The sequence below is a fragment of the Phasianus colchicus genome, chromosome 1 (assembly GCF_987193195.1).
Source record: "Phasianus colchicus chromosome 1, bPhaCol1.hap1.1, whole genome shotgun sequence".
NCBI lineage: Eukaryota > Metazoa > Chordata > Aves > Galliformes > Phasianidae > Phasianus > Phasianus colchicus.
In genome coordinates, this window is record NC_143436.1 from 195,450,482 (window position 1) to 195,476,785 (window position 26,304).

The 26,304-nt window shown below is 43.8% G+C and overlaps 1 protein-coding gene across 4 annotated transcripts in view; it reads right to left on the bottom strand.

The window, feature by feature from the left end:
* Positions 1-4,884: 4,884 nt before the first annotated feature.
* The window catches only part of UVRAG (UV radiation resistance associated), an 83,435-nt gene continuing 62,015 nt past the window's right edge, over positions 4,885-26,304 (bottom strand). For all 4 annotated transcript variants that reach the window (XM_090134163.1, XM_090134162.1, XM_031601097.2 and 1 more), the window contains 2 exons: positions 16,728-16,819; positions 4,885-6,762 (listed from right to left, as the gene is read on the bottom strand). In XM_090134163.1, coding sequence (XP_089990289.1) covers positions 6,063-6,762; positions 16,728-16,819 — 792 coding nt within the window. In that variant the 3' untranslated portion in view covers positions 4,885-6,062. The remainder of the gene's footprint in view (positions 6,763-16,727; positions 16,820-26,304) is intronic.

The window sequence follows — 26,304 nt, forward strand, 5'->3', positions numbered from 1 at the left end:
GTCTTTTCCAACCTTAACGACTCTATGATTCCTCCATTAGGAAGTACCTTGCAAGAAAACAAGATTTTTTTCTGAAAAGCCTCATGCTTGCAGCACATTTCAGTCCCAGCTGGAAATAGAAATGCTAGGGACTCCAGGCAGCAAAGCCAACTGGAGGGATATCCCTTCCCAAATGGAGAAGCCAATGGAGACACGCAAGCTGGAAGGCAGAGCTGGGATTAAACCCTCAGTGTTGCGCCATGCTGTGACTTTCCATAGGAAGGGAGGAAGACGAAGAGAGAATTCTTCCCACCAGCTGGATTCCTTTTCCTGCTGCCCAGCCCTGGGTCAGACGCCAACACCTTGTGTAAAATTCAACGCACCAACCTGACAGGTTTTCCATCCACACCAATCGCACGTTCAAGCTTAATGGTTTTTCATGCAGATGTAATTTAATTAACTGACTGCCTGATTACATCCTATATGAGATTTTTAGGCAGCTGAGACCATTGCACATTTGCAGAGCTGTTCCTGCCAGCTGTAATGTGCTGTGCCACTTCAGGAGGAGCTGCCCATGAGTTGTCCATGATTTCATATTAACACCTAAGACAAGACCATGGAACTTAGTCTGCAAGTATATATGTCCTTTTTTTTTTTAAAAAACACAGATGCAAAAAAACACAATATTAGACATGAGACACGGGTGGCTTGAGCAAGTTGATGTCAGCTCACCTTTCAAGCACCATCCTCCAAAGTCAGAGAATCACAGAATGGTTTGATTTGGAAGGGACCTTTAAAGCCAGCTGGCTCAACATCCCTGCAACGCACAGGGACACACACAGCTCCATCAGATGCTCAGAGCCCCTTCTTCCTGACCCTGGGTGTTTCCAGGGTTGGGGCACCACCACCTCTCTGCGCAACCTGTGCCAGCACCTCACCACCCTGATCATAAACACTTTTCCCTTATACCCAGTCTAAATCTCTCCTCCTTTAGTTTGAAACCATTTCCCCTCATCCTATCACAACAGATCCCGCTGAAGAGTCTGTTCCCCTTTCTCACAGCCCCCCTTCAGATACTGAAAAGCTCTCTGACACAGCCTCTGGCCCCGCACGCAGAGCATGGCCCACTGCTGGCAGGTGGACCTGACGGAAAGCCAGCACTGCTGCCAAAAGGCCAAAAAACCAATAATTAGAGCAAGTGTTAGATTTATTCCCCATCTCACCTCTCCACAGCCAAGGAAACTACAGTTAGCTTTGCCTAAAGAAACAGGCTGAGCTCGTTTCGGGTAGTGCAGGCAATCAATACAGGCACGCAGCATCAGGCTGAGGAGTGCTGCTCTGCAGCTGGGGCACAAAACATCCTTCCTTTCCCATGAGAGCCACTGTGCTGTCCAGGCAAAGCCAAAAACACAGCTTACATTCTCCTCCATTCGCAGTTTTGGGAGAGAATTTCCCCTGCACAGGAGCAGAAAGTGTCTGCTTACAGCAGTGGGGAAAGCAGTGCCAGTCCACACGGGGTTCCTCCAGCCAGGTTTTGGCTCAACAGAGCTGTGTCAATGGGTCCTTTGTAATACCTGAGTACCAGAAAGTAATTTTTGTTTATTTTGTGTTGGATTTTTTGGTAGGCAGTGGTTTGGTTCTATTCAATAAAGCCAGAAATAGATCTTGTTTTCCTGTTAAAACAAAGACAACCCAGGGTGGACCTGATACTGCTGTTCTACAGCCACGTCAAGGAATGATACCCAGAGCAGAAATTGAAATGAAGTCTTAACAAAACAACTTTTAAAAGGTAACCCATCAAAGTTAGACTGAACAGAATCCAACAGATTAAACGCAGGTGAGTCGATGCAATACATACAGAACAAATTCCTTCTACCACAGAGCTGACATCTGACAAATAATCCCTTAAAGAAAAAAACTGGAATCATTTTACACCATACACAAAACAAACTGACAGCAAACTAACCAGCAATGAAACCTCTCAAAGGGTGGTTTATTGGAAACCTACAGCCTTTTCTCACCTGGGGACAGAAGGAATAGGGTAGGAGGTGCTCTCCACCCAGCTTTGTCCATTTGGAAAGTGGCAAATTGTGGTAGGAAGAGCCCAAGGTTTGCCTAGAACAAGTCCGCCCTCTCCAGCAGCACCTCTAGCAACATGTTTCAATACAAACCTTTTCCATACGTGGCCAATTATTCACTTGAATGCAAGAACATTTCAATAAAGCTGTTCAACATTGCAAAACAGCTTGAGGCAAAATTTCTCTCCTGTATCTTCCCACTTCAGCTTCAGGACCATACAAGTTGGTGTCTTGGCATTCTGCTCTCTGATGACAGATAGATTGGGTGGGAGAAAATGATTTAAAAATAAGGAAAATCAACACAAAACCTGTTGCACTGATGAAGCCTGGGGTCCTGTTAGCTCTTCTCGTTGCACCGCTTCCCACCAGCAGCCTCGCATCACGGACGGTCTCCCTGATGCTCATGCAGCAGTCTCCTGCTCAATGGAAGGCAACATTTTTAGGCAGATGCACATTGCTGATCAGCTGGGATCACAAGAGGTGCTGGATGAGCAGCAATGCCTCCCCAGTGAGGCAGCACAGCTCTTCCACCATCCATAGAGCTTCCCAAAGCCAGCTGTCTCCCAGCCCCACCGGTGGCCGGAGCTGTTTTTCCAGCTGCGTGCCATCTTTTTGGATGGAGTATGAATAACAACAGCAGTACCACCTTGTGGGAAACAGAGCCAACGAGGCAGCCAGCTCTTCTAGTAAACCTCCTCGCTCAAACATTCGCGTTTTGATCAATAAGGGCTTGATGAACTGCAAGCTGCAGGATCTGGGGGGCCGGGGAGGACATGCTGGTTCAACTCGGGCTTGTAAAGAAAGCAAACACAAAGGAGCCATTAAAAGAAGACACACAACTTTTGAGTGATACTAATCAGTTTTATTTTATAAATACAGATGAGCTTTCCCGCAATTACCAAGATAGTTTTAATGTGTCATTGACTATGGGATACTTTGTCTTGGCCTGTTTTAAATACCTGGTCAAGCAAGGAGAAGCCAATGCTGTTGTGCTCGCTATAAAAATAGAGTGGGATATGATCTTCCAAAACTAATATTCTCAAAAAAATCTTAGGAGTTCCTAGTGAGGGGGATAAGATTGCAATGAAATGCTTTCTCCACTTGAAGACATTCACAGGCATTTAACAGTGTCACAGCTGTGCAGGAACTGAAAGGCTCCTGACAGTTTAAAGCACACTGTGATATATCTTCACACCTTCCAACTTGCTCTTTGTTTCCCTCCCACTATGCCATTTTCAAAGTCTTTTACTAGGGAAGAAAAATAAAATCACAAAAAGAAGCTGCAGGCTGTACAATCCTCCCATCCTCCATAGCAAAGATGTTGGCCGATGCCTTAATTAGCCCTACAGTGCTGTCCCTCCCCTTCACACCTTCCATATAAAAGTGGTAAAAATGGCAAATAAGCCTGGGAGCAATTTAAGGTCTATGAAAGATACATCCATGGAAAGCCCAAAGAAGCTATGTGACACAGATGCAGAAATCAACTGTTTGTATCTGACACATTCACAATTCCAGGGCTCCAACGGGAACAGCAATGCGAGAAAAAATAAACTTCATTTGGTTGGGTGCCACCTGAGAACATGTGCAACTAACAAACAAAATCTGAAGTCCCACTGATGCTCTACAAACCTAATTACACGTCGCCTAATTGCTCTGAGACACTCTGCGTTTGCCTACGGAACACTGCGACTTCACAACTACTCTTTGGGTTGCTCTGAAAAGTCACCATCATACACAAACTACTGTCATCGTGATAAAAGAAAATTACTGTGACCACAATCCACCCTGTACTGCTTCAACTGTGCCAGATTTCACCCCTCTGTGTGCCCAATCTGACTCAACAGTACTGAATTTTGGCTAAAATTGAACTGCTAACAGAAGTTAGCAAGGAACAGTTAGAGGATCTTCTGCCCACCTCAATAAGAACACGCTGTGTTGGCTTCAGGGATTCAATTCTGGCTCTCGGTGCACCAAAGGACAGTGGAAATTCCCTACTTATTCCTTCTCAAAGATGATGGCCATGCATTAAGCCTTTTTGGACATTTTTCACAAGGTTTCAACAGAAGAGAATTTATTCAGGGGAGAAGGTACTCATGAATGTGTCCAAATTCATGCCTGAGTTTGCAACAATGCATTACAAAAGCAAGGTCTCTGCTTCTGAGTGCTTCCACCTTACTGAGAGAGACCACAGAAATGATTCAGCAGAAAGGTTCAATCCAACAGCTCAATGGTAGGCACAACCCAATCCAACAATTCATGGTAGGCACAATCCCATCCAACAACTCAATGGTAGGCACAACCCAATCCAACAGCTCAATGGTAGGCACAACCCAATCCAACAATTCATGGTAGGCACAACCCAATCCAACAGCTCAATGGTAGACACAGCCCAATCCAACAATTCATGGTTGGCACAACCCAATCCAACAACTCAATGGTAGGCACAACCCCATCCAACAGCTCAATGGTAGGCACAACCCAATCCAACAACTCAATGGTAGGCACAACCCCACCCAACAGCTCAATGGTAGGCACAACCCAATCCAACAACTGAGTGGTGGACACAACTGTTGAAGCTAACAGAAGAAATGTGAATATAGTTTTAATACAGTCATTGAAGTGTTACCTGGAAAATGTATAATCTAGAATGGTGCTATTGTGTATATTGGTTCTTGTGTACACATCTTGCTTTGACAACAGATAGTTGAGATTATACAAATCCACATTTTAAGAAACTGATTTAGACTAGCCTTATGGTGTTGTTAGGAGAGAGAGTAGGTCATTGGTTCAAAAAAAAGCACGGACCAGGAAGGAAAACAAAAAAGCCAGGCATGATGAAGCTATATATTTTTTATATTTGAGAGCACGTGACCAAGCCTGAATTCTTGGTCATGCAATATAGAAAGCAAGAGCGATGGAATCCAAACTCAAACAAATAGCAGGAATCACAAAATGGGCTGCTAATGGCTTTCCCATTAGTTAGCCAAACATATGTGCCAGGGGTGAGCAGCCCCACAACAAAGCTCCAACCAAAGCCAGAAGGCTCCTCCTTAACACACGGATGGTCCAGTTAAAGGGATATCAATGAATTATGCCAAGTGCCTCCCTTCTACAGAGGGTAGAGTGGTTCCACAAGTTTGCCTAATTCCAAGCACTGAGCATGGTGGGTGAACCCCACTCACACTGTATGCTCATCAGGCTTCTGCTGATTAGCTTGGAGATAATGAAGTTAAATGGAGAATGAGACATGAGATTTTTCTAACAAACCTTAGAGGTGATTGGGTGCTCATGGGCTCTACTAGAAGGAAGACTGAGCGTGGAGGAAAGGAGGAAACATGATGAACCAGGCACAGGGAAACCTCAGGTGCTCTCTCTCTGGCAAGTGCACACCACCAGCTGAAGGCCCATCAGTGCAAACTTCCACAACAGCACAGTGCAGCCAAGAGAAAGCTGTCTGACTATGGCTCATTCATGGCATTTCTGTCAGGCCGACTGCATTGCTCAAGAAAGCACAGGAGTACATGGGAGAACATGAAGAGCTCTTACCATAATCGTATTTTTAATTTAACTTCTTTTTTTTTTGTTTTTGCCTTCTGATAAGATTAAAATAAGTTTAATTCTAAATAATAATTAAGAAAACAAAACAAATACTCATAGGAGGGCCAGATCAGCACTTGAAGTTTTTTTTTTTCTTCCAGGAAAGCGCTTACAAATGGACTCCACCGCCTAAAAAAAACCCACAAAACCCAACAGATTATAAATACCAGACGCAAGAGGACTGGAAGCAGAATCAAAATTTACCTGGGCTGTGAATATACCATGATCCTGTGTTATCGTGCTCAGTAACAAGTCCGTTTGTCCTAACACCATTGGAACAGCTTTAGCTTTATATATATATATACTTATATATATATATATAATTAATATAAAGAATAAGTGCAATTTCATCTCCATTCCAGATCGCTGATTTCACCTCAATGTCCGCTATCAAATCCCCGTCCCAGCTCACTTGTCCGAACTTTTGCGCGGCCTGCGGAAGCTGGACATGTTTTCATTCAGTGCATAGATCCTCCGAGAGAACTCCTCAAACTCCCCCAGGACCTGTTCATCGCACTCCACTGCCACGGCGTGCTCCACCGGGATGGAGTTAAAGTCTTCTAGCTGATCTCCCGTGCTGAACCCCGTCGCTTCCATCCCCATTATTTCCTCTGCTTGCTCCACAGTGCAGCAAAGGACGGGGCCGAGCGAGGGCCGAAACTCACAAGGCTGCTCGCTGCTTATGGTGCTGGAACACTCACCGGGCAGCAACGCCCCATTTATTGCACTAGTATGTCCTAGGAAAGACTCCTGCTGGTCTTGGGTATTGGTTAGGCTCCCGTTTTCTCCGTTTAAACTGCCACACAAGTCCTCTCCTTTCTTATTTCCTTTTGAGGAGTCCATGGAGGTATCGAGGGAAGAAGCTATCGATCCGGGTTTTTTATCTAATCCTCCCACGTGGGCTGCAATGGCTACAGGCTGCGTTAAAGCAGAGTTGTAACTAGGAGGAGGAGTTTTGTACTGCAGTCTCTCGTTTCCCGTGCTAGCTCGTTTTCGGAGTCCTTTATCTGGAGAAGGAAGCCCACTGGAAAAGCCAACATCCAATCTGCCGAAGCTAGAGCTCTGCCTCTTTGGAACGGGAATTGCACTGGATGTATGGTGTCGATCACTATAAAAGAAGGAAAGGATAAATCACAGCTGTCAGGCACGCTCACGAGCAATACAGATGTTTCACCAAAGGCTGAAGCAATTATTTTATCACAACTCCGAGCTCGGTCTGGCCAACCACTTGTATCCTAAAGTGCTAAAAAGCCCACAAGTGTTTAACGCCATATGAACTGCAGAAGACACCCCAGAGGACAGCTTTACTGAAAGCCGGCAGGATCGTGAGGGGAACATTTACGGAACTCCACGATTTGAGGAGTCAATCACCCAAGAAACCACCACGTTACGTTAATTCGGACTGTTAACACCATTTTATAGGGCCAGGCTGCGCTTTATGAATTATTACTGTTGACCGTGTATTTATGTATTTATGGCCTGTGCTGGGCCATCATAAACTCTTCAAAAGCAAGTAATAAGGGCTGAATCCTCTACGAGAGACTTCTTCCAGCAGTGGACTTTACTGACAGCTGCACAAAGGAAAGCCACGCTAACTTTGCTATTTGCAGATGATTAATTTTGCCAGATCTTTTGCTTCGCCGTGCCAATCGTTCCAAACCTTTTTGGACAAGTGTCAACATCGGTTTCTTGTGGAACGTGGAATAATCGAGCTTAATTTACAAGTTCAATTTGACTGTTAATACAGTTCCACTTACACTGTCTCAGGGTCTATAATTTGGAACGTCCGCTTTACGTCATCTGGGGCGTTACATGAATTTTCCTTTGTAGGTTTAATCCTTGTCCAAATATAATCGCCATCCGATATGCAAATAGTATGCCGTACCTTAACTTAAGCAACCAGCTCATTTTCCTCCCAGTTTCTTTTAAACACCGTCATTTCTGATCCCCTGAATACACAACCAAGACTCGGCTGCTGTCAGTACGAGTCAAACTCATTAGCTCCACTTAAAAGAAACTCTCTCCTCCAATTCAAGGCCTGATATATTTTGGGATTAGTCTTGCAGGGAGAAATCTTGTAACAGCAGCTACGAACAGCCCCCAGCGTGGATCCTTTTCCATCCTATTTTTTGTTTCCCCCTTTTGTAAATAGGATAAGCAAGGTTGCTACAGGTCCCTGTGTGAAAAATAAGCATCCCCATAGCAAGGCAGCGTGCCTTCCATTTCCTCTCCCATCTTGCTTCCTCCCAGGCTGCCCCTTAACGCATGTCTTGGGCTTGCTTCTCTCCTCTAACAAGCCCAGCCACCTCAAGGAAAATCTGCTCGCTGGAATTCACAGTTGCAGGGAGTGGAGCAGAGCGATAGGCACCACATGCAGCTAGCAGCAAAGCCAGCAACTTTCTTCTTAGATTTCAACTGCTGTTTGAGCCCTTTGAGGCACACCAAAGAACATTCAAAGCTCTCCTCGCAAAGGTTCCCAGTGGAGGTGACAAAGAAAGCAGCGTGTGCCACAGGTGCTCTCAGGTGCTGTGTATGCAGTCCCAGAGGTTATCCCATAGTCCCTTACTGAGCAGTGACTTTCACACGTGGATTTTAAATACTTCAGCCAACCCCCGTACAATCAACCATTTATTTTCAAAATGATGCAATATGACAAAAATCTGAGAAAGGACAGTTGAAAACTCTGCTCAGGCAATGTGCACTGCAGATGTATGTTAGGGATGGTCTGGTCTCCCCTCCCCTTCCTCCAGCTTGAACCTTCCAGCCTCGAATCAGACAATAAATGAGGATTTATTTGATATGACTTACTTCATTAGATTCTGTTTATCTCAAGACTTTGCTTTTTTCACGTCTCCTCCAGACTTGCTGAATCTTTACAAAACTGAGCCCAAAGCATGAGCTGGGTCCAGCCTGGCTGCTAAGAGGAGCACAAAGCTGTCACAAGGCCTTGCAAGGTACACAGAGGAGCCTGACAGAGCAAGAGCTTCAATGCTACAAAGGTTTGGATATGCCTTGCTCATTGTTCTGCTAAAAGCTTGGATCCACACCCACTAGGAGGAACTATTCAGAAGGAATAGCTCTAAGCTAGGAGGAAAAGCTGCAGCATAAGATCTTGCATCCTTTACATAGCAAAGGAAAGGCTTGATGGAAGGGGCTTCTTATTTCTTGATTTAGGGACAATGCCAAGAAAGGCTTACAGGAAGTTCTGCCATTTTTCTGAATCTTATTTGACTATCTACAGCCCCAGGGAAGGCATGCAGGAGATCAAAATCTAACCTTGGAACAATTTCAAGCTGTACATTACGTTGTGAATTTAAGCACAGATGAGTGTTTCTCGAAACAGTCATAAAGCAATATTACTCTTTGCACAGTATTTCAGTGATAAAAGCTCCTGCCTGCAATGCAAGCGGTCGGAAAAGGGTCCAGAGAAGACACAAGAAAAGCACAGTGTCCTGAACAGGCGTGTTTGGAGCAAATCCTGCTGCATGTGATTAGCCTCTTTAAAGGACAAAGACATCCATGCAGAGAGCTTGGCACAAGACTAACTGGCAAGCCCCAAATTACCTTCGGTAAGAGCTGATCAGTCCAACTTAGGTACAACAGTATGTTTGCTACGAAGGTGAAGAAACAGCAGAGATGTAAGTGCCTGAGTACAACAAACGTGAACAACTGTTATGGCTAATTAGCTCGAGAGAAGCAGCTTTATAAACTGTTCTGGTGGGCACGTAAACTCGAGCTCCTCCTAAAAAGAAATAACAGCCAAACTGTTTTGTAGATGCAGTCAAAAAGGGTGAGACATTAATTAGCTTGTAGGACCAGAAGAGTTTTTAAAGTGCTTGTTATGACAAGGCCATTCAAGTTAACATGTTATGTATGTCTGAACAATACCTCTTCAGTACAGCAGCCAAAGGAAAAAAATCTCTTAGTAAGTCGAACTGGCAGAATGATCTACACTAAGTGATCTAACAGCCTAAACATAGCAGCAATGCAGAGCTAATCTCCCTCCTTTACAAAACAACCTCCCAGTTCTTTAACGGAGTACATAAGGGCGGTCCATAGGGCAGTATGGCAGGAAGCATCTTCATTTATCATACAAGCATTCAAACTAATGAATTAAAATAAAAAGCACTTGCAGCCAGGCCCCTTAAAGTACATACGGTTAAATGGGCCCCACTTCAGCATGTAAGATTGGGTTTTAATCTGCTGGACACATATGCAGGCAGATTGCTGAAACTATTCCTCGCTGCCATTAAATATGAATGGGATGGACTTAGCTTCAGTCAGGAATAAATACGGGGATAACAGCCTAAAGCTGAGACAGCAGGAATGAGATCAACAGAATGGTTTAAATGCCTATCAAATATTAGCTACGGCATTTAGATAAAAATAAATACACACAAGGGCCTTTGGAGATCAGCCATCCAAGAGTTCATCGTCTCTTTCCACAATCACTGGTGGAAAAAAATAACAGTGCAGGCAGTGGAGCAACACCATACTGTGAGCCCCCAGTGATGAAGGGGACCATCCCATCCTCCCCTCTGGATGCCTCTTCTCAGCCACGAACTGAGCAGTCAGTTTAGAATGAATGGGTCTCTGTACCCAAAAGCTGTGGATGCTCCATCCCTGGAGGTGCTCAAGGTCACGTTGGATGGGGCCATGGGCAACCTGATCTAGTGAGTGATTTAGTGGTTGGCAGCCCTGCCCTACAGCAGGGGGTTGGAACTGGATTATCTTTGAGGTCCCTTCCAACCCGAGCCATGTCATGATTATGTGATGGATCATCATGCTGCAGTAAGTGAAATAAAAAATACGCAGTTCTTAGCTACAGTCAAGCCAAGGGATCTTCTCCTGCTCCCTCACCTTCCCCCAGGTGAGAATGTGAAGTCAAACCACGGTTTCCAAAGAAGCACGGAGCTCAGATGTACGAGGTTGCTATTAATCTCTACGAAAACAAGCAGCTGACAGAGGAACTCTATTCTACTCTTATTTCCCGTGAGCAACGTCTGTATCGTTACCAAAACACACAGCACTGCATCAAGGCAAAGCCATGAGAAAAAGGTGCTTTATCAGCTTCACAGCTCATGGAATTAATAAGAAAAAGCACTTCACATAGAAAATTAACATCCAATTGCCCATAAACTGTAGAGAGTGCAAGGTATCCTTGCTAGCCAAACAAGTTCAGCAATGCAGGAGTGCAGCCTTGACCTGAATCACTGGGGGTGAGCTGGTTCAGCTTCCTGACACAATGACCTGCTTGATCTTCTGGGACAGCAAACAGATGTGGACACCTGCCCAAAAGGAACAGCCTGCAACTAGTGGAGTAGGAAAACCTGGCCTGATGAACTGTCATTGGGTCTTAATGGTGTTTAGTCATCCAGTTGGATCAGACTGGGACGAGTGACACAGAGGAGTAGGTCAAATTGTTCTGAGGAAATAGAATTTCTAAATTGAAAACAAAAATGGAAGAGAAACTCTGATTTATTGGCTATCGTAGATAAGAAAATTACATCACCAGTGATTTCAGTGCTTCAATCGCATCCAAATCTAGAACAGCAATTTATACAGACTCTAACTTCAGTTTTACTGGCAGAAAACCTACAAGATATCTGTTTTCTCCCCCAGAATAGTCATTTTTACTCTTCAGACCTGTGGTGCAAGACGTGAACTCCACACTGCAAACACCTCTGGTACACTGATTGAAATAGTGCACAGCCATTTCTGGAGTTATTTTTCCTAGAGAACAGATTGCAACTGGGATCCGTTTGTGGTTTTGATAAAGAGTTTCTTTGGTCAAATTCAGTTGCTATTATTTAATCTGCCTGCAAGGGGCACAGAGAAACTGTAAAGCATTATGAGACAGAACACAATTCACAGGCTCAAACATGCATCTTTTCCTCCCTGCAAAACGTTTCCTCTGAGGAACATTACTGGATCACAGCTGGTCAAAATACTAAATCTTGATTGTCGGGCCCAAAGCCAAAATCCACAGCTACAGCTCTTTGGTATGAGAATACTTTAGAAAAAAAAATAACACCATTTGATCTTTTTTTTGTGTGTGTGTTGCAAACTATGACCTCATGGCAGCGAGGAGGCTAAATGAAGGTGTTTAAGTTGGTTCACAGCCATCTGAAATGGCTGAAGCTCCAAGCACAGCCCTGGGCCAATATCATGTCAACCGTGCTACAGAGCAATAATAGCTTCTCACCTTCTCTGAGATTACTGGGTAAGTAACACACAGCGGTGACAGGGATGCTAAGGGAGGCTGCCAGTATGAAGCTGGGGTGAAACTGTGCCTTTTGGCAGCTATGGAATTCTGACACGTGCTTTTGAAATAAAAAAATCTTCATAAATTAAGCTACCAGAGTTTCCTCCGCTGTAATGTTATGTGTTGGGCTCCTCTTGAATCTAGCAGAATCTGAACCAAGGCATACCTCTGAAATTCAAATGTAATGATAGAACCATAGAACAGCCTGGGTTGCAAAGTTGCAAAGGAGCACAATGCTCACCCAGTTCCAACCCCCTGCTACGTGCAGGTCGCCAACCAGCAGACCAGGCTGCCCAGAGCCACATCCAGCCTGGCCTTGGATGCCTGCAGGGATGGGGCATCCACAGCCTCCTTGGGCAACCTGTTCCACTGCCTCACCACCCCCTGGCTCAAGAGCTTCCTCCTCATATCCAACCTAAACCTCCCCTGTCTCAGTTTAAAACCATTCCCCCTTGTCCTATCACCATCCACCCTCACAAACAGCCCTTTCCCCATCCTGTGTATCCACTCCCTTCAAGTATTGGAAAGGCCTTGGTGTGCAAGAGTTTTTGGGTATAGCTTTTATATAAGGGCTCCAAAGGACATCTCCCTGACTGCAGACAGGGATTTCTGAAGGAGCACGTGCATTTGCTCACATTAGCTAACCCTGTTGTTTCATTTCTTCACTAGGAAAAGCCTTCTCACTGCACTGCTCGAGGTTGCAGACTGCTGCTTTATTTGCTCTTAATACAAATACCATTCCTCAGAAGTCAGGCTGACTTGTGAAAGATAAAGGTGACCATGCAGAAAGGAATAAAACAAAGTCTAGTGTATATGTGTAAGCAGTCTATGTGTAAAGTAAAGATTCAGTGTTTCAAAAGCTGGAATGAACTGCATATTTTCAGATATTCAGAGAAAAACTGCATAGGGCCCTTATGCATCAACAAATGCTGGTCTTAAAAATGAGCTGCTTTTCTGGAAGCCAGCGAGATCCCATGCTTGAGAAATCTGAAATACAGAGAAGTGTTCCCAAAAGGAAACAAAGATTTTGGAGAACACAACTGGGAAAATGTATATCAAAAAAACTTTATCTCGTCATCTTATGCCTTAAGAAAGTAAGACATCATCTAAATCTGATAGCAGGAAAGTACAGCTTTGCTGTCGTGTAGCCTCTGTAACAGCACGTGCAGAAGCAGATCTGTCCTGGCTTCATCTACATATAATACAGTATTATACAATACTACTGTGCAGTTAGGGTACAGGAGGAGAAAAGTAAATACAGCAGAATATAGGTGCCAGGAGATACGAAGAGGGAAGCAGAGCTTGCAGACCTGCAAGCTTGATGCAACAAATCGTGCAAGTTGCGATGTGAAAACATGTATTCATCATTTAAGTGTCATGCTTGAGAAACTAAACCAAGTCTCACCAGGCAGAGGGATCCAGCAGCAATGCATAAACCTCAGTCCAACCCTGCAGATATACAAAAGGCTGCAGGAAGAACTGCAGTTCATCTGAAGCAGAGAATCTATAGAAAACTGCCAAATTTGCTCTGACAGAAGTCTGAAATAATGGGCTAATTGGTTTTACAACCAAAGTTATAAAAAAAAAAAATTAAACATCATCCCAACATCTGCAGGAGTAACAAAACTATTCTGTACTCAGACCTAAACTGATCAGAGAGTGAGGCTAAGCCTGAATTAAATAACTACAGATTTTGGTTACCCTGTTTATCTCTAGGATTCAATTCCAGGCTGCAGAGAAACACAGATGTCTCTAGAGAAAAGTAAAAACTACAAGTAGGTCCTCTTCAAAGATAAACTAAGTGCAACGTAAGTGTTGGTGTTTACCAGCGTGACTGTGATTTGACAGCAGTTCAGCAAAAGCTATCTACAGTGATAACAAAGGAAACTGAAGACCAGCAGTTGAACAACAACAACAAAAAAACCAAACTGGTCAGTGTAAATGAATGAGTGAATAAGAAAAACTCATCACTACCTCACATGCTCCTGCTCTCATCCCACAGATGAAGGATAGCCTGGAAATACTTTGCCGACTGCTGTCTGCAGCACAGAGCATCAGATTACTCACCTGCTGTATCCTGAAAACGAAAAATCCCTTCCAATCTTCATTTTAACAGCTGGTGGCCTTTCTGCTTGCTTAAATATATGTAAGCAGATACTATTCACAAGACAGTGGGCATCTGTGCTTTGCTACGCATGTGCTCAACTTCAGTGCCTGGCTATGGAAGTCTCGCCAGTTTTCCCCTTGAGCCAGGCTCCCTGTAAAGGCTCATTTCCATTTATATTATTAGGAAGCACTAAGGAGCCTTGTTTAGAGTCATTAGCCTTAAGAAAAAGTTAAAAAAAGAACAACTATGCATGCAAGTCGTGGAGGTGAGAAGGAAATGAGGCATAGACATTCATGTGGGGGCAAGGAGGGAATGTGATATTCCCGGAGAACTGTGCTCCATATTCCTACATGTTTTGAAATATTATCCAGCCCAAAAATGTGTTTTGTCTTGCTAATGACTGCGTATCGCCTAACAGGAAAAAAAAAAAAAAAAACTGGCAGCACAAAGGCAAAACCTCCAACAAATACCTAAAGCTGACACTATCAGCTCTTCAAAGCTGAAGGGAAGAGCAGAGATGTACACCTCGTGAGCCACAGCCCTCACATCTCTGCTTATTCAAGGCCACCTGCACCCATCCCAGCCTGCACATGAGGTTCAGGCACTACAGAAGCCATGGTTTGGGTATTTTAGCCCTTTGTATTCTTATTTAGGTGACCACGCATCATCTTTGGGTTTTGACATCGCAGTGATGGATAACTCACATAAACTGACAGCAATATTTGCCTGATGATTGAAGCTTTTCTTCCTGCACCTCAGAATAAGTAAAGAAGGGAGAATCAGGTTAAAACTACTGAGAACGTGGAACTGCACGAGAACCACAGCTTCCTTTTCTCAGGGTCTGTTTGCTGCTGGCTGAGCTGGACTTCCATCAGGCAACACTTGTACTGCTCTGCTCAAAGATGATCCTTCTCCTCCTCCCGTATTTGTTTCCCATTGCCAAGATTATCCTCCCAGTCAAACGATTTGCCAAACAGCTTTGCTCACTTTGATCAGCATTTCTACTCAAGGGCTGAAGGAAAGATAAAAGCAAAGTGCAGCATAGAAATAAGGGCTGGAAAGTGCTCTGGTACAGTGACGTCCCATAGGACTTTAGTGGCTGTTGCTAAAAGCAGAATTCTTGTTCCAGGGGTCTGATACTGAGCCACGTTACTCCGAGGCACGTAACTCCATCCAAAGCCTGCTCCTATCATTTTCAACTGGAGCAGCAATGAAAAGCTCTTTTTTTTTCCCCACCCTTGCCTTTTAGTATTAAGGGCTGTGTGATCACAAGCTGCCTTTATAGCTGCTCTCCTTCCCACATCCTCTGATTTGGAGGAACAAAGATAGACTCGGTCTACCAGAAGGCAGCAATCATCATCTCTGAAAAAGCAAAACTCTTTTGAAGTTTCAGTAGTGAGAAGATGGTATACACCAGCAGGGTTTGTCCAGTGCTTCAGGGCATTCAGATACAATATGAACAGCCCTAGAAAGCTTTAACTGCACCGTTAAAGATCAGCCAGCGTCACAGTGGTGTCATCTGAAATCAGCTTTTTGGGTTTTGAGATTCTCCCAGAAGCCACAAACCAACTCCAAGTTATTAATGTTTGCCTATTAGTGCTTAATAGTTTATTATCCCATTAGGAGCAACTCTTCCACCCTAATTGAGCATTAACTGTGACAAAAGAGATTATTTCTCCAATCAGCTGAAGCAGTGTTGAGTCCATCTCCATCACCAGGGCAGCACCAAGCGATCTGGCAGCAAACCCTGGTGGGGTTATCTCACACTGGATGATATTTTCAACACCTTGCAGCATCTGGAATATCTGCAAAGAGCAAGGCAATGACACAAGGGAACATCCACCACCTCCACAACATTGGGGCAGAGGTGAATCATTAACTGAGGGCTCCTAAAACAGCACAGTACTGTGTTTGGGTGGGATTCAGGCATCCAAAGAGTGAAGATGGGAAGGCAGGAGAAAATTGTTTTAAGGTAAGATGCTGCACAAGCATACTTAGTTCAAAAGATCACATATAAATGAGCACAAAGCATGTAAAGCCTGCAGGAATGTGCTTGTGAATGGTCTTCAACGTTTGCTCAAGGATATCTCAGTGGTTTAAAGGAGAATTGCTCAAGCCTGATGCTGAAACAGCTTCTGCAAGGCATACTGGTCTTGTAACAGAGCAGACTGGTTTCTGTGACCTTCTGTATAGAGAATGGAGAGGATTCTGGATCCTCCACAGCAAATCAGAGCAGAAGCAATTAGCATTTCCCTGGAAGGCTGCCCTACCTTCAGTTACCAAGTAATGGAGCTTCCCATTTAGCAACAACACTCAACACACAACAGCTATTTTCATCAGCAGCGATTATGCTCATCTTGGTGGTCCAACCTTAATGATTCTGTGATTATAATTCACAGACTCCCATGCAGCTCACTTGTACTATATTTTAAAGCAAATGGGAAGGCAGACGCTGGCCAGGCTTTTAAAACTGGTTCTGCTTAAGGTCTTCCACACTCCTGGACTGTCACAATATAGAAGGGCTGGCAGCAGTTGTACCTTATATACAGTCTTAAAAGAATGATTAATTCACTGCCCTCTTTGGTCAAAACATCACGTTTAAAATAATACTTTCCCTCCTACACTCCTCCAAAAGTTAATTTTCTTTTTTTGTAGCATCCATCTCCGTTGAATCCCTAAAAACAAGAAGAAAACGACTTACCATCTGACCATGAGCCCGAGCTCCATGAAATTTTTCAGGTTAGGAAGAGTTTGTCTTAAATCTGGAGTACTCAGCCCATGTTGATATCTAAGCTACAAAAACAGGCAAAGATGAAATTAGTAAAGCTTTCCAAACCCCACATCCCGATGGATATCATCGTGTGCTCTGTTAATTCAGCCAGTTTCCAAATAAGCTGTAGGATAATCAAGCATTTCCAAGCCATCTATTACCTTGAAGGAAATATTCCATTTAATACTCATAACCTCATATTAGCAAAACCCACCCAAGAACAGGGACAAACCCATCAGTCAGTACAACTGTTAAACCTCATTACACTCTTTCCGTTTCCTATCTGTAACAGGAGAGCAGCCTCACAGCTCAGTGCAAAGAGCCATCAGGTGGGCAGCCCAAATTTCAACACAACGTCCCACACATTCACCAACCCCCAACATTTATTTCTGTGCAAGTGCCATCCATCATCCTGAGCATATCAACGTATGCTGGAACTGGTAGTGGAATTATTACACTAACGTCAGCTACTACAAGCACATGCTGTCCAACAGCTGAACTAAATCTGTGTTCTTTTAATGGTTTATATCAAGATTTAGGCATTTTCATGATTGAAGTCAGCGTTCAGATACAGCACCACGTCGCTCAGAAACAGGTTCTAACATCAGCTTGCTTTAGCCCAAGCATCAACAGGTACAAACAGAAACCACGTTGACTCCACACAAACTGCAAGTTGTTTTTACCCTCAGATTATCATACAAAGTACATACAGTATGTTCAAGGTATAGACATTGTGTTGAGGGACAGGGTTTAGTGAGAACTGTTGGTGATTGGTGGACGGTTGGACTGGATGATCTTGTAGGTCTTCTCCAACCTTGGTGATTCTATGAACACAACAGCCAGTGCTGATCACTTCAAACTGCACATTTCTATGATATTCTATGATTTAAGAAGTTGCCAAACTAAAAATGCCTTTGAAATGAGCAAGTGGAAAGGGAAAAGAGGCTTGTAGGCTTGAATCCCCAAACTAAAGGGATAAATTGCCCTGCACATCCTCCCTGAGCTGGTTCCAGTATACGAAATAGCCCAGAACTCCAGTACCATTAGGAAAGGGTGTTGGGAGGAAACAGTACCAACGTGACATGGAGTTGTCATAGAATGGCTTGGGTTGGAAGAGACCTCAAGGATGATGAAACTCCAACCCCCCACCACATGCAGGGCCACCGACCTCCACATTTCAGAGCAGCCCAGGCTGCCCAGGGCCCCATCCAACCTGGCCTTGAACACCTCCAGGGATGGACGGGGCATCCACAGCCTCTCTGGGCAGCTGTTCCAGCACCTCACCGCTCTCTCTGTAAAGAAATCCAACCTAAATCCAACCTCAATCTTCCCTCCTTCAACTTCAAGCCATTTCCCCTTGTCCTGCTGTTATCTCCCCTTTCCAGGAGTTGACTCCCCTGCAGTTTGTATGCTCCTTTCAGGTACTCAAAGCTGTCAGTGGGCATTACGTTCAAACCCTCCAGCAGTTCCATCTCAGACACTCACATACAGAGGCTGTCCCAGTGTGATACTCACAAAGCCAAGCGATGAAACATGGAACAATCCTACAGAGTTAGTTTTACTGTATTTTTTGAGCTCCACAACAGCTTCTGCAATGCCTGAAAGCAGAGTATGGGATGGCAACATCCAATTTGGAAGGATTTCTGCCTCAAACCAAGAGCTCATGTAATTCTGCTCAAACTAAACACCAAGCAGGTTTTCCACAGGAAAACACAACTCTTGAAATTAGGAACGATTTTCTTTGCTCTTCTGTGTTTTAGAAAGGGAAAAACTGCTTTGAAAGAAACCCATCCCGAGCACCGTGCTGTACAACAGGAGAGCATTTATTATGTGGTTTATTATTTCCATATGGACATGGCCGAGTCATATGGTGGGCTTGGGTTCTTATTTTTCTGCTACAGTGACAGAACCTGGATTAAGACAACCATACAATATAAATTACTAAATGATCACCACATTCTCCTGATGGGATTACAGTGGGTTTGGTTAACCAAAGAACCAGCCCGAGGCAAGAGGAAAAAAAAATAAATTAATTAAAAGCATTACATTTGTTGCTCCTACCACAATCGGATTTTAATAGAACACTCGTTTTTACAGTCATCCTTAAATTCTAAGGTTTCATAGCATGAAAAGAATTGGATTAAAGGATCTCTCTAATCCCAACAGCCAACATCAGAGGAATGCATAGGAGTCGTGCTCGTTTCAAAGCATGTACCAAAATAATAATAATAATAATAATAATGTTGCTCTGGCTAAAAGCTTTGTGAGATTGCAAACAGGAGAGATGCACAGCAAGGAAAGTCAGGATGCGAGTTCCGGGAAGCCTCTAGAATAAACAGGATGGATTTTACTGTGTAAATTACATTTTATTTGCAGGCAAACAAGAGCAGAAAAGCTAAACGTGAGCTGCTTCGATCTCCTAAAACAGAGCTCTGTTTTCAGTTGTTGCTGTTAAATATCAGCATCCCCACCCATCACACCCTGAGATAGCAAGGAACCAAGAGGAGATTGTTCATTCAGCACGCAACAGACCCAGCCATCCAAATCTGATGGAACAAACGCCCTCTCTGTATGTAAATCATTAATGATGCTCTAATTGCCATTTCCTGACTTATAGTTAGCTCCTATACGCAGCTTCGTGTTCTTCAGTGCTACGTGGCTGAACAAACACACGTAGTGAACGTGGACTGGGAAAGAACTACACTTCAGACAGCAGGCACTTCAGAGAGTGGCCTGAGTCTCCTCTCTGACCAGTTATTATCAATGCTTATCCCACAGAAGGAAGAGATGCATCATACCTCACGAGCAGAGAGCTCAAGGGTGTTCATATGGAAGGAAATTAGGAAGTGAGATGTCTTAAGTTACACAGAAATTCCTTTTACACATCTCAAAATGAGACATTTTTGGAGCTTTCTTACTTTGGCTTCTGGGATAACTGACATCACGCCAGGTTGGTTACTAGAGATATAAAGAAAGGAATAAAGCTGGTGATCATAGATTGGTTTGGGTTGGAAGGGAGCTTTAAGATTATTTATTTCCAACCCCCCGCTATAGGCAGGAGACACTTTTCTACAAGATCTTTGGGAACAAACCCAAATTCAACCCATGGGATCCCTTCATTCAGAAGAGATCTCTACCCTCTAAAAACCCCTTGTGAAAAACTTAATTTCAGCATCATGAAAAGTCTTTGAAAAATCAGATAAGGCTGGATTTATAACCGTTAGTTGGTAACTGCCCAGGGGCTGCTCTGTTCAAGACTCTGAGTTTTTGTTTGTCCTAAGATAATCCCAAGGAGCACCTGTAAAAAAGAACCTAAAGAAATAAGAGATGAAGTTTAGATTGAGGTCAACTCCACCTCTACAGAAGATCAGCCTGTCATATCTGTGGGTACTTTCTATGATGCTGTGCTATTCATTCCAACATCATGAAGAACCACACAGGTTCAAACAAAGGTTCCCAGAGCAAAAGGTATTTTTATCTTAATGTGTATTAAACTGCATTGATTCAGCTGCTCTCTTATATGCTGCATAACATAAGTAGCACAAGGACTATTCCACTCCCTCAATTAAACTGGCTTAACTAGAAACCACTCAGCTATCTTTCTATTGCTGTGTAATATAAGGTTGTATACCCAAGACCAAAATTAGGGCTTTTCCCACTAAGCAGCTGCCTCTCATAGAAAACAAGGCTGTTCTGAAGTTACGTGCAAAGAAGAACAGACTGTTTCCTACACTAATTCCTGTTAGAACACTTCATGATTAGTGGTATACAAGCAGATGTATTTACTTCCAACCAGAAACCACAGACTATCTGCTCTGGAATACTCTTTTTTTGGGAGCTCCAAATGACTCCAATTTTGAGCTCATCTGTTCATCATTTAGCATACTGTTTCCCCAGCCATATTCGTCTTGTCCTAAAACATGTGGGAGCAGTCTTACGGCTCAGACTATGTTAATAAAGTTCAAAACACCAGTCCCTTCAGTACTTGCTATGCAGAACAGCCAGCCTGCATTGAAACCTCCAGCATTTCTGCACTTCCTTTAGACTCAGACGGTGAGACAGCAGGTCAACCCCAGTGTGCTCTCATAGCACCGTCTGCATCCAGGCAATGAGGGGGACCCAAGGCTCTCCTACGCTGTGCACATGCTATTTTCAATGACTCTCAGTTAAGTGAGGAAGGGCTTCCTTTTTTGATAGCATCGAGGATTTTAAAAGGACATCTGCTCCGCAAATGTGAAGGCGCGCAAACAAAAATAGAAGCAAGATCGTTCCCTCTCAATCAAGTTCATGGAGTTGGGAGGAAGCCAAGCATCTCCAGAAGGTCTTCAGAGGTTGTCAAACGCTGGGACACAAATATAAAAAGCAAGTTTTAATAAAATGACATAGTTAATTGTTTTACAAGATCCTGGATGACTTTTCAGAGTATGAAAGAGCTCTGGCTGGGATTCAGATGACTAAGCACAGCAGTAATGAAAACAGAAAGTGTTGTTATAATGCCTGTTGCTATATAAACAACCTTGGGGGATCAGTGAAATAATGCCTGCTGCTATATAAACAGTTGTGTGTGTTTATACCTTTTGGGGGAAATTATAAAACTGGAGATGATTTGCACTCTTAACATGTCACTTGCCTTTGTTTCATTAAGCCTAGCTAGTTGTTCCATCTCTGAACTGCTATGCACGTTTACTGCAGAACTAGTCTAAAGCTGCAATATTAGTGAAACACATCACAGTATATCTCAGAAGTAAACACTTAAATAGGAAAAAATCAAGATAAATTTCAAAAGACTGTCAGACAGTATCTATCACAGCTTAGAAGTGAATCCAGCCAAGGCTTCTCTGCCACCAAATTTCTTGGGAAGCTCTGTGATGACAGCAAAACTCCAAGATCTCCTCACCTCTGTATCACAGAATGGCTTGGGTTGGAAGGGACCTCATGGATCATGAAGCTCCAACCTCCCACCACAAACAGGGCCACCAACCTCCACATTTCATACCAGCCCAGGGCCCCATCCAACCTGGCCTTGACCACCTCCAGGGATGGACGGGGCATCCACAGCCTCTCTGGGCAGCTGTTCCAGCACCTCACCACTCTCATAGCAAAGAATTTCCCCCTGACATCCAACCTCAATCTCCCCTCCTTCAACTTCAAACCATTTCCCCTTGTCCTGCTGTTATCTACCCTTTCTAAGAGTTGACTTTGAGAAGGAAAAAAGGAGGCTGTCATTGGAAGTGACCCTTCCAGAAGTGCTCAGACACGGACCGATTTTCATGGAAATGACTTTATATTGATATGCCAACACCTGCCTTCACTCCCAGGTGGGTTTCCGAGCTGCTCAGAAGTCCATTCTGAAAAGCAGATGTTTTTTCTTCTGCAATTCTTCTAAGAATACTAACCTCACATGAGAAATAAGTTACATCAACAAGCTTGAGAATCCACGTACCTTCATTAACCCACGGAGCACAAGCTTTTAAATTCATGAAACTGTCCTTATAAAAAAAAAAGAAAAAGAAAAAAAAGGCTTCCAGGAATATCACCTTGAACTCCCACTGTTGTTGATGTAGCAATAAGAAACAAGGCAAACAAACAGCAATCAAAGGAGTAACAGGACAACAGCTGTGCTTTATGCTGGCCCTTCAAAGGCTGCTTACAATCACACTTATTTTTATAGCATGCTTACTCTGAAACAGGCTGATCTCATCCCAGCCACAAGGCAGAGCCTGCTATCAAGAAGACATTCACTTCTTCTTAATTATACCTGTAACAGTGGCATCTAATCATCAAGATCACAGAATCATGGAGGTTGGAAAGGACTTCTAAGACCCCCACCTCCAACCCATCCCACCCTCAGTGCCTCATTCCCTGCTTTCTCTGATTTACCTTAGAATCACATTAACCTGCTGCTTCTTCCCTTCCCATCCACCAACAAGTTCTGACTGCTATCTGAGCGCAGAAGTGGAACACAGATGCTGAGCAAGCTGTTAGGTAGAATTTTACATTTATGAGAGTTCTTCTAATTTTTAAAACCGAAGGCTGATAATAGGCAATATTTAACACTGGGTTCTGGTTTCACAGCAATAGTGTTTATTGGAGACAGACCACAAGAAAATAAGGAAATAGGAGTACGTGTTTGAGTGCATGCAGAACACACTGTAGAACTAAAACATCTAGATGAGCCAAAAGCTGTGTTTCCTCCTGCATTCCCTTGCTCGTATTAACAAAGCCCTTCCTGACAGTAAACACAATACCTCTCTAGGGAGGTCTCGAGCATTAAGCCTTCATGGTTCAAGTCTGGTGTCCCAGTAAGGATATGGGAAACCATAGTCAAAGGCAGGCTGGTGGAAACAGCCACTTCCATAAGTGAACCATTCCCGTAAAATGCGGTGGATGTTATAAATTTGGTGGGCTTGTTATAAAAACAACATACGTGGGCCCCTTTGCCCATAAAGGTGCCTCTCATACACCATGACCATTTACAGAAACATTAAAAAAAAAAGGCAATTTAGAAGATAGAGCAGTTACTGGCCTCAGAAAAGCTTCCCCCCTTCACCAGAGAAGCACTCCAATAAGTAACAGCATGTTCACTGTTCAGCTGTAGTCTTGCTGCTCTACGGCATGAAGAAATGAAACAATGCAGCATCACCTCTCCAGGTTCAGGTCAGAACTTTAAAAACACCTCGGTATCACAAAGCAATGTTTATTGGATTAGGAGATGTGGGCACATATTTCCTATGACTTCATGCAGACTGAACGCCTGCATAAAAATCATTACATCAGGAACAGAACAAAAGGGCAGACATGCAAAAGCCAAGAGAAAGGTAAACAATGCTCTGTACCTACACCTTAGACACATTGTTTGCTTTACACCTTCAGCTCCCCAAGTGTGATATTGCACTGCATGAGAATGTCTTGTTTGCTTTTTAACCTACCGACACCAAAAGGGCAATAGCTTTGGGAGTGCACGGGGATGCACAGAGAAATCACCTACCTTATTCAGGCTGGAAAACAGAGTGACCACAAGCTGAAAGGCTGTATGGGCTCACCAGGGCCACTGCAGCAGTGCAGAGGATGGCTGAGCATCTGCACAAGCCTGTGAACAGCTCAGACAACAACGAGGTTTGTCCTCCTTAAACAGTCTGGAGCCAAATGAGTTTTTGGAAATGTTGAAGGAATCATAGAATGGCCTGGGTTGCAAAGGAGCACAATGCTCATCCAGTTCCAACCCCCTGCTATGTGCAGGGTCACCAACCAGCAGCCCAGGCTGCCCAGAGCCACATCCAGCCTGGCCTTGAATGCCTGCAGGGATGGGGCATCCACAGCCTCCTTGGGCAACCTGTTCCAGTGCCTCACCACCCTCTGGCTGAAAAACTTCCTCCTCATATCCAACCTAAACCTCCCCTGTCTCAGTTTCAAACCATTCTCCCTTGTTCTATCACCATCCACCCTCGTAAACAGCCCTTCCCCCTCCTGTTTATGTGCTCCAACAAAGCAAACCCTGTTTCAATCTAAGAAATATAAGCTCCTAGGTTTTTCTTAGGAAGGTTGTTGCTTAATAGATACTGATTTAATGACCTTGACCTCAGCTTTTAAGTTTAAAATACATTATATCCTATAAGAATTGATTTTCAGTGTTGGTGTGGCTTAAAGCCATTTGGTGTTTGTGGAAGGATGCGTTGTTCTGAAAGGAAACAAGTCCTGCACAGGTTAACCTACTGATGTTACACCTGAAAATGGTGGAATGGTCCTCTGGGAAGCAGTTCAGCTTTGGTGGAATGTGGGACAGGAAGCTGAGAATCCCCAAAGGTTCTGTGTTGGATCTCTGGGATGGGCTCACTTGCTTTTCTATGGATCTCTTGCTCTTTGAGTAATGCTTTCTGGAAACAAGAATGTTTTCACTGCAAGGAACAGATTCCACAGGTTTGGATCAATGCTTTAGATTTTATCTGTCAAATTCTGTTTTGCTTTTTTTTTTTTCCAAAGGACTTTTCTAACACAGCACAGAAGAGCTAAAAGTTTTTGCTGGAGATCTACTCTTCTGTCACTGCACACATACCACTTAATGGAGCATGTTGTTCATGCACACAGAACTAATTCTCCAGGTTCCTTTCCTGTAGCATCTTAAGGTACAGAGTAAGATGACCCAACACCAAATAACAAAACTGCCTGTTAATGCTTTTGGAATGGATTTATCAAAGCATAAAGCTAATACCACAGGCACATTTATGTCCTGTTCCTTTTTTCACCCAGAGGGTGGTGAGGCACTGGAACAGGTTGCCCAAGGAGGCTGTGGATGCCCCATCCCTGCAGGCATTCAAGGCCAGGCTGGATGTGGCTCTGGGCAGCCTGGGCTGCTGGTTGGCGACCTACACATAGCAGGGGGTTGGGACTGGGTGAGAACTGTGCTCCTTTGCAACCCAGGCCATTCTATGAATCTATGATTTGTTTTGTTTTTCTCTTAACACAGTATCAACTCAAAGGATATTTGCAGGGATTATGCACCAGGTCAGCAGAGAAAGGTGCAATATTCCATTTGGTATTTCATGTCTCTTGAAAAAGAAATCCTCTCAAGCCCTGGATTTCTAAGCATTCTGGACTGATCAAAAATGATACAAGCCAACAGACATCAGACACACTTATTCCTTTTGTCAGAGAACAACTCGCTCTGAACTTCAACCACAGCATACACCAAGGCTGAAAGGCATTTCTGGATGATTAAGCAGCTGTCATACCCAAAGCTTTCAAAACAGGAATTGTGCCCTGATGTGCCAAATCCTATCCAGAAGAGTAAGAGCCTGCCTTACAGAGCACAAAGCATTCATACTGAGCAACAGGAGAACACAGGGTGTGGGTGGATGGGGAAATGAAAACAACAAAAAAGAAGTCTCCCATTGCTCATCACTTGCTTGCTAATGGCAGGTGAGAGCAATTTTTGCCCAGAAAGGCTGTAGATGAACACCTCCAGGGATGGATGGGGCAAGGCCAGTTTGGAAGGGGCCATGGGCAGCTATGAGATGTGGAGGTTGGTGGCCCTGCCTGCATTGGGGGAGTTGGAGCTTCATGATTCTTAAGGTCTCTTCCAACCCAAGATTTTTATTTTTTACTCATTAAAGCTGGTCAGGTTTCAGGAAAGGATAATTTAGTGCCTCTAGTGCCTTAGCATGAGTTTTTTCTCATGAAGAGATGGCAACAGGGCAGAAAGTGAGAAGGCTCCCGAAGGAAGGGACAGGCTCACAAATGAAGTCCATGAGTTCCATAGGTGCTAATACTTTGCATCTGAAAGTCAAGCTCTGCCTCTAGAGCACACACCTTACTCATTAGGAAACATTACAGACTCTTTCTTACACTAATACACTGTGCCACGGCTTGATACTTCCCACTTTTCCATCTCTTCCAATTGCAAAAAGCAATCCCTATATCAACTACAAAGCAGTTTAAGTTGGCAACAGCCTTCGTGCATGTCATCTTAACTGTATCAGGAATCCATTTTCCTTTAGATTACTAAGTCTTG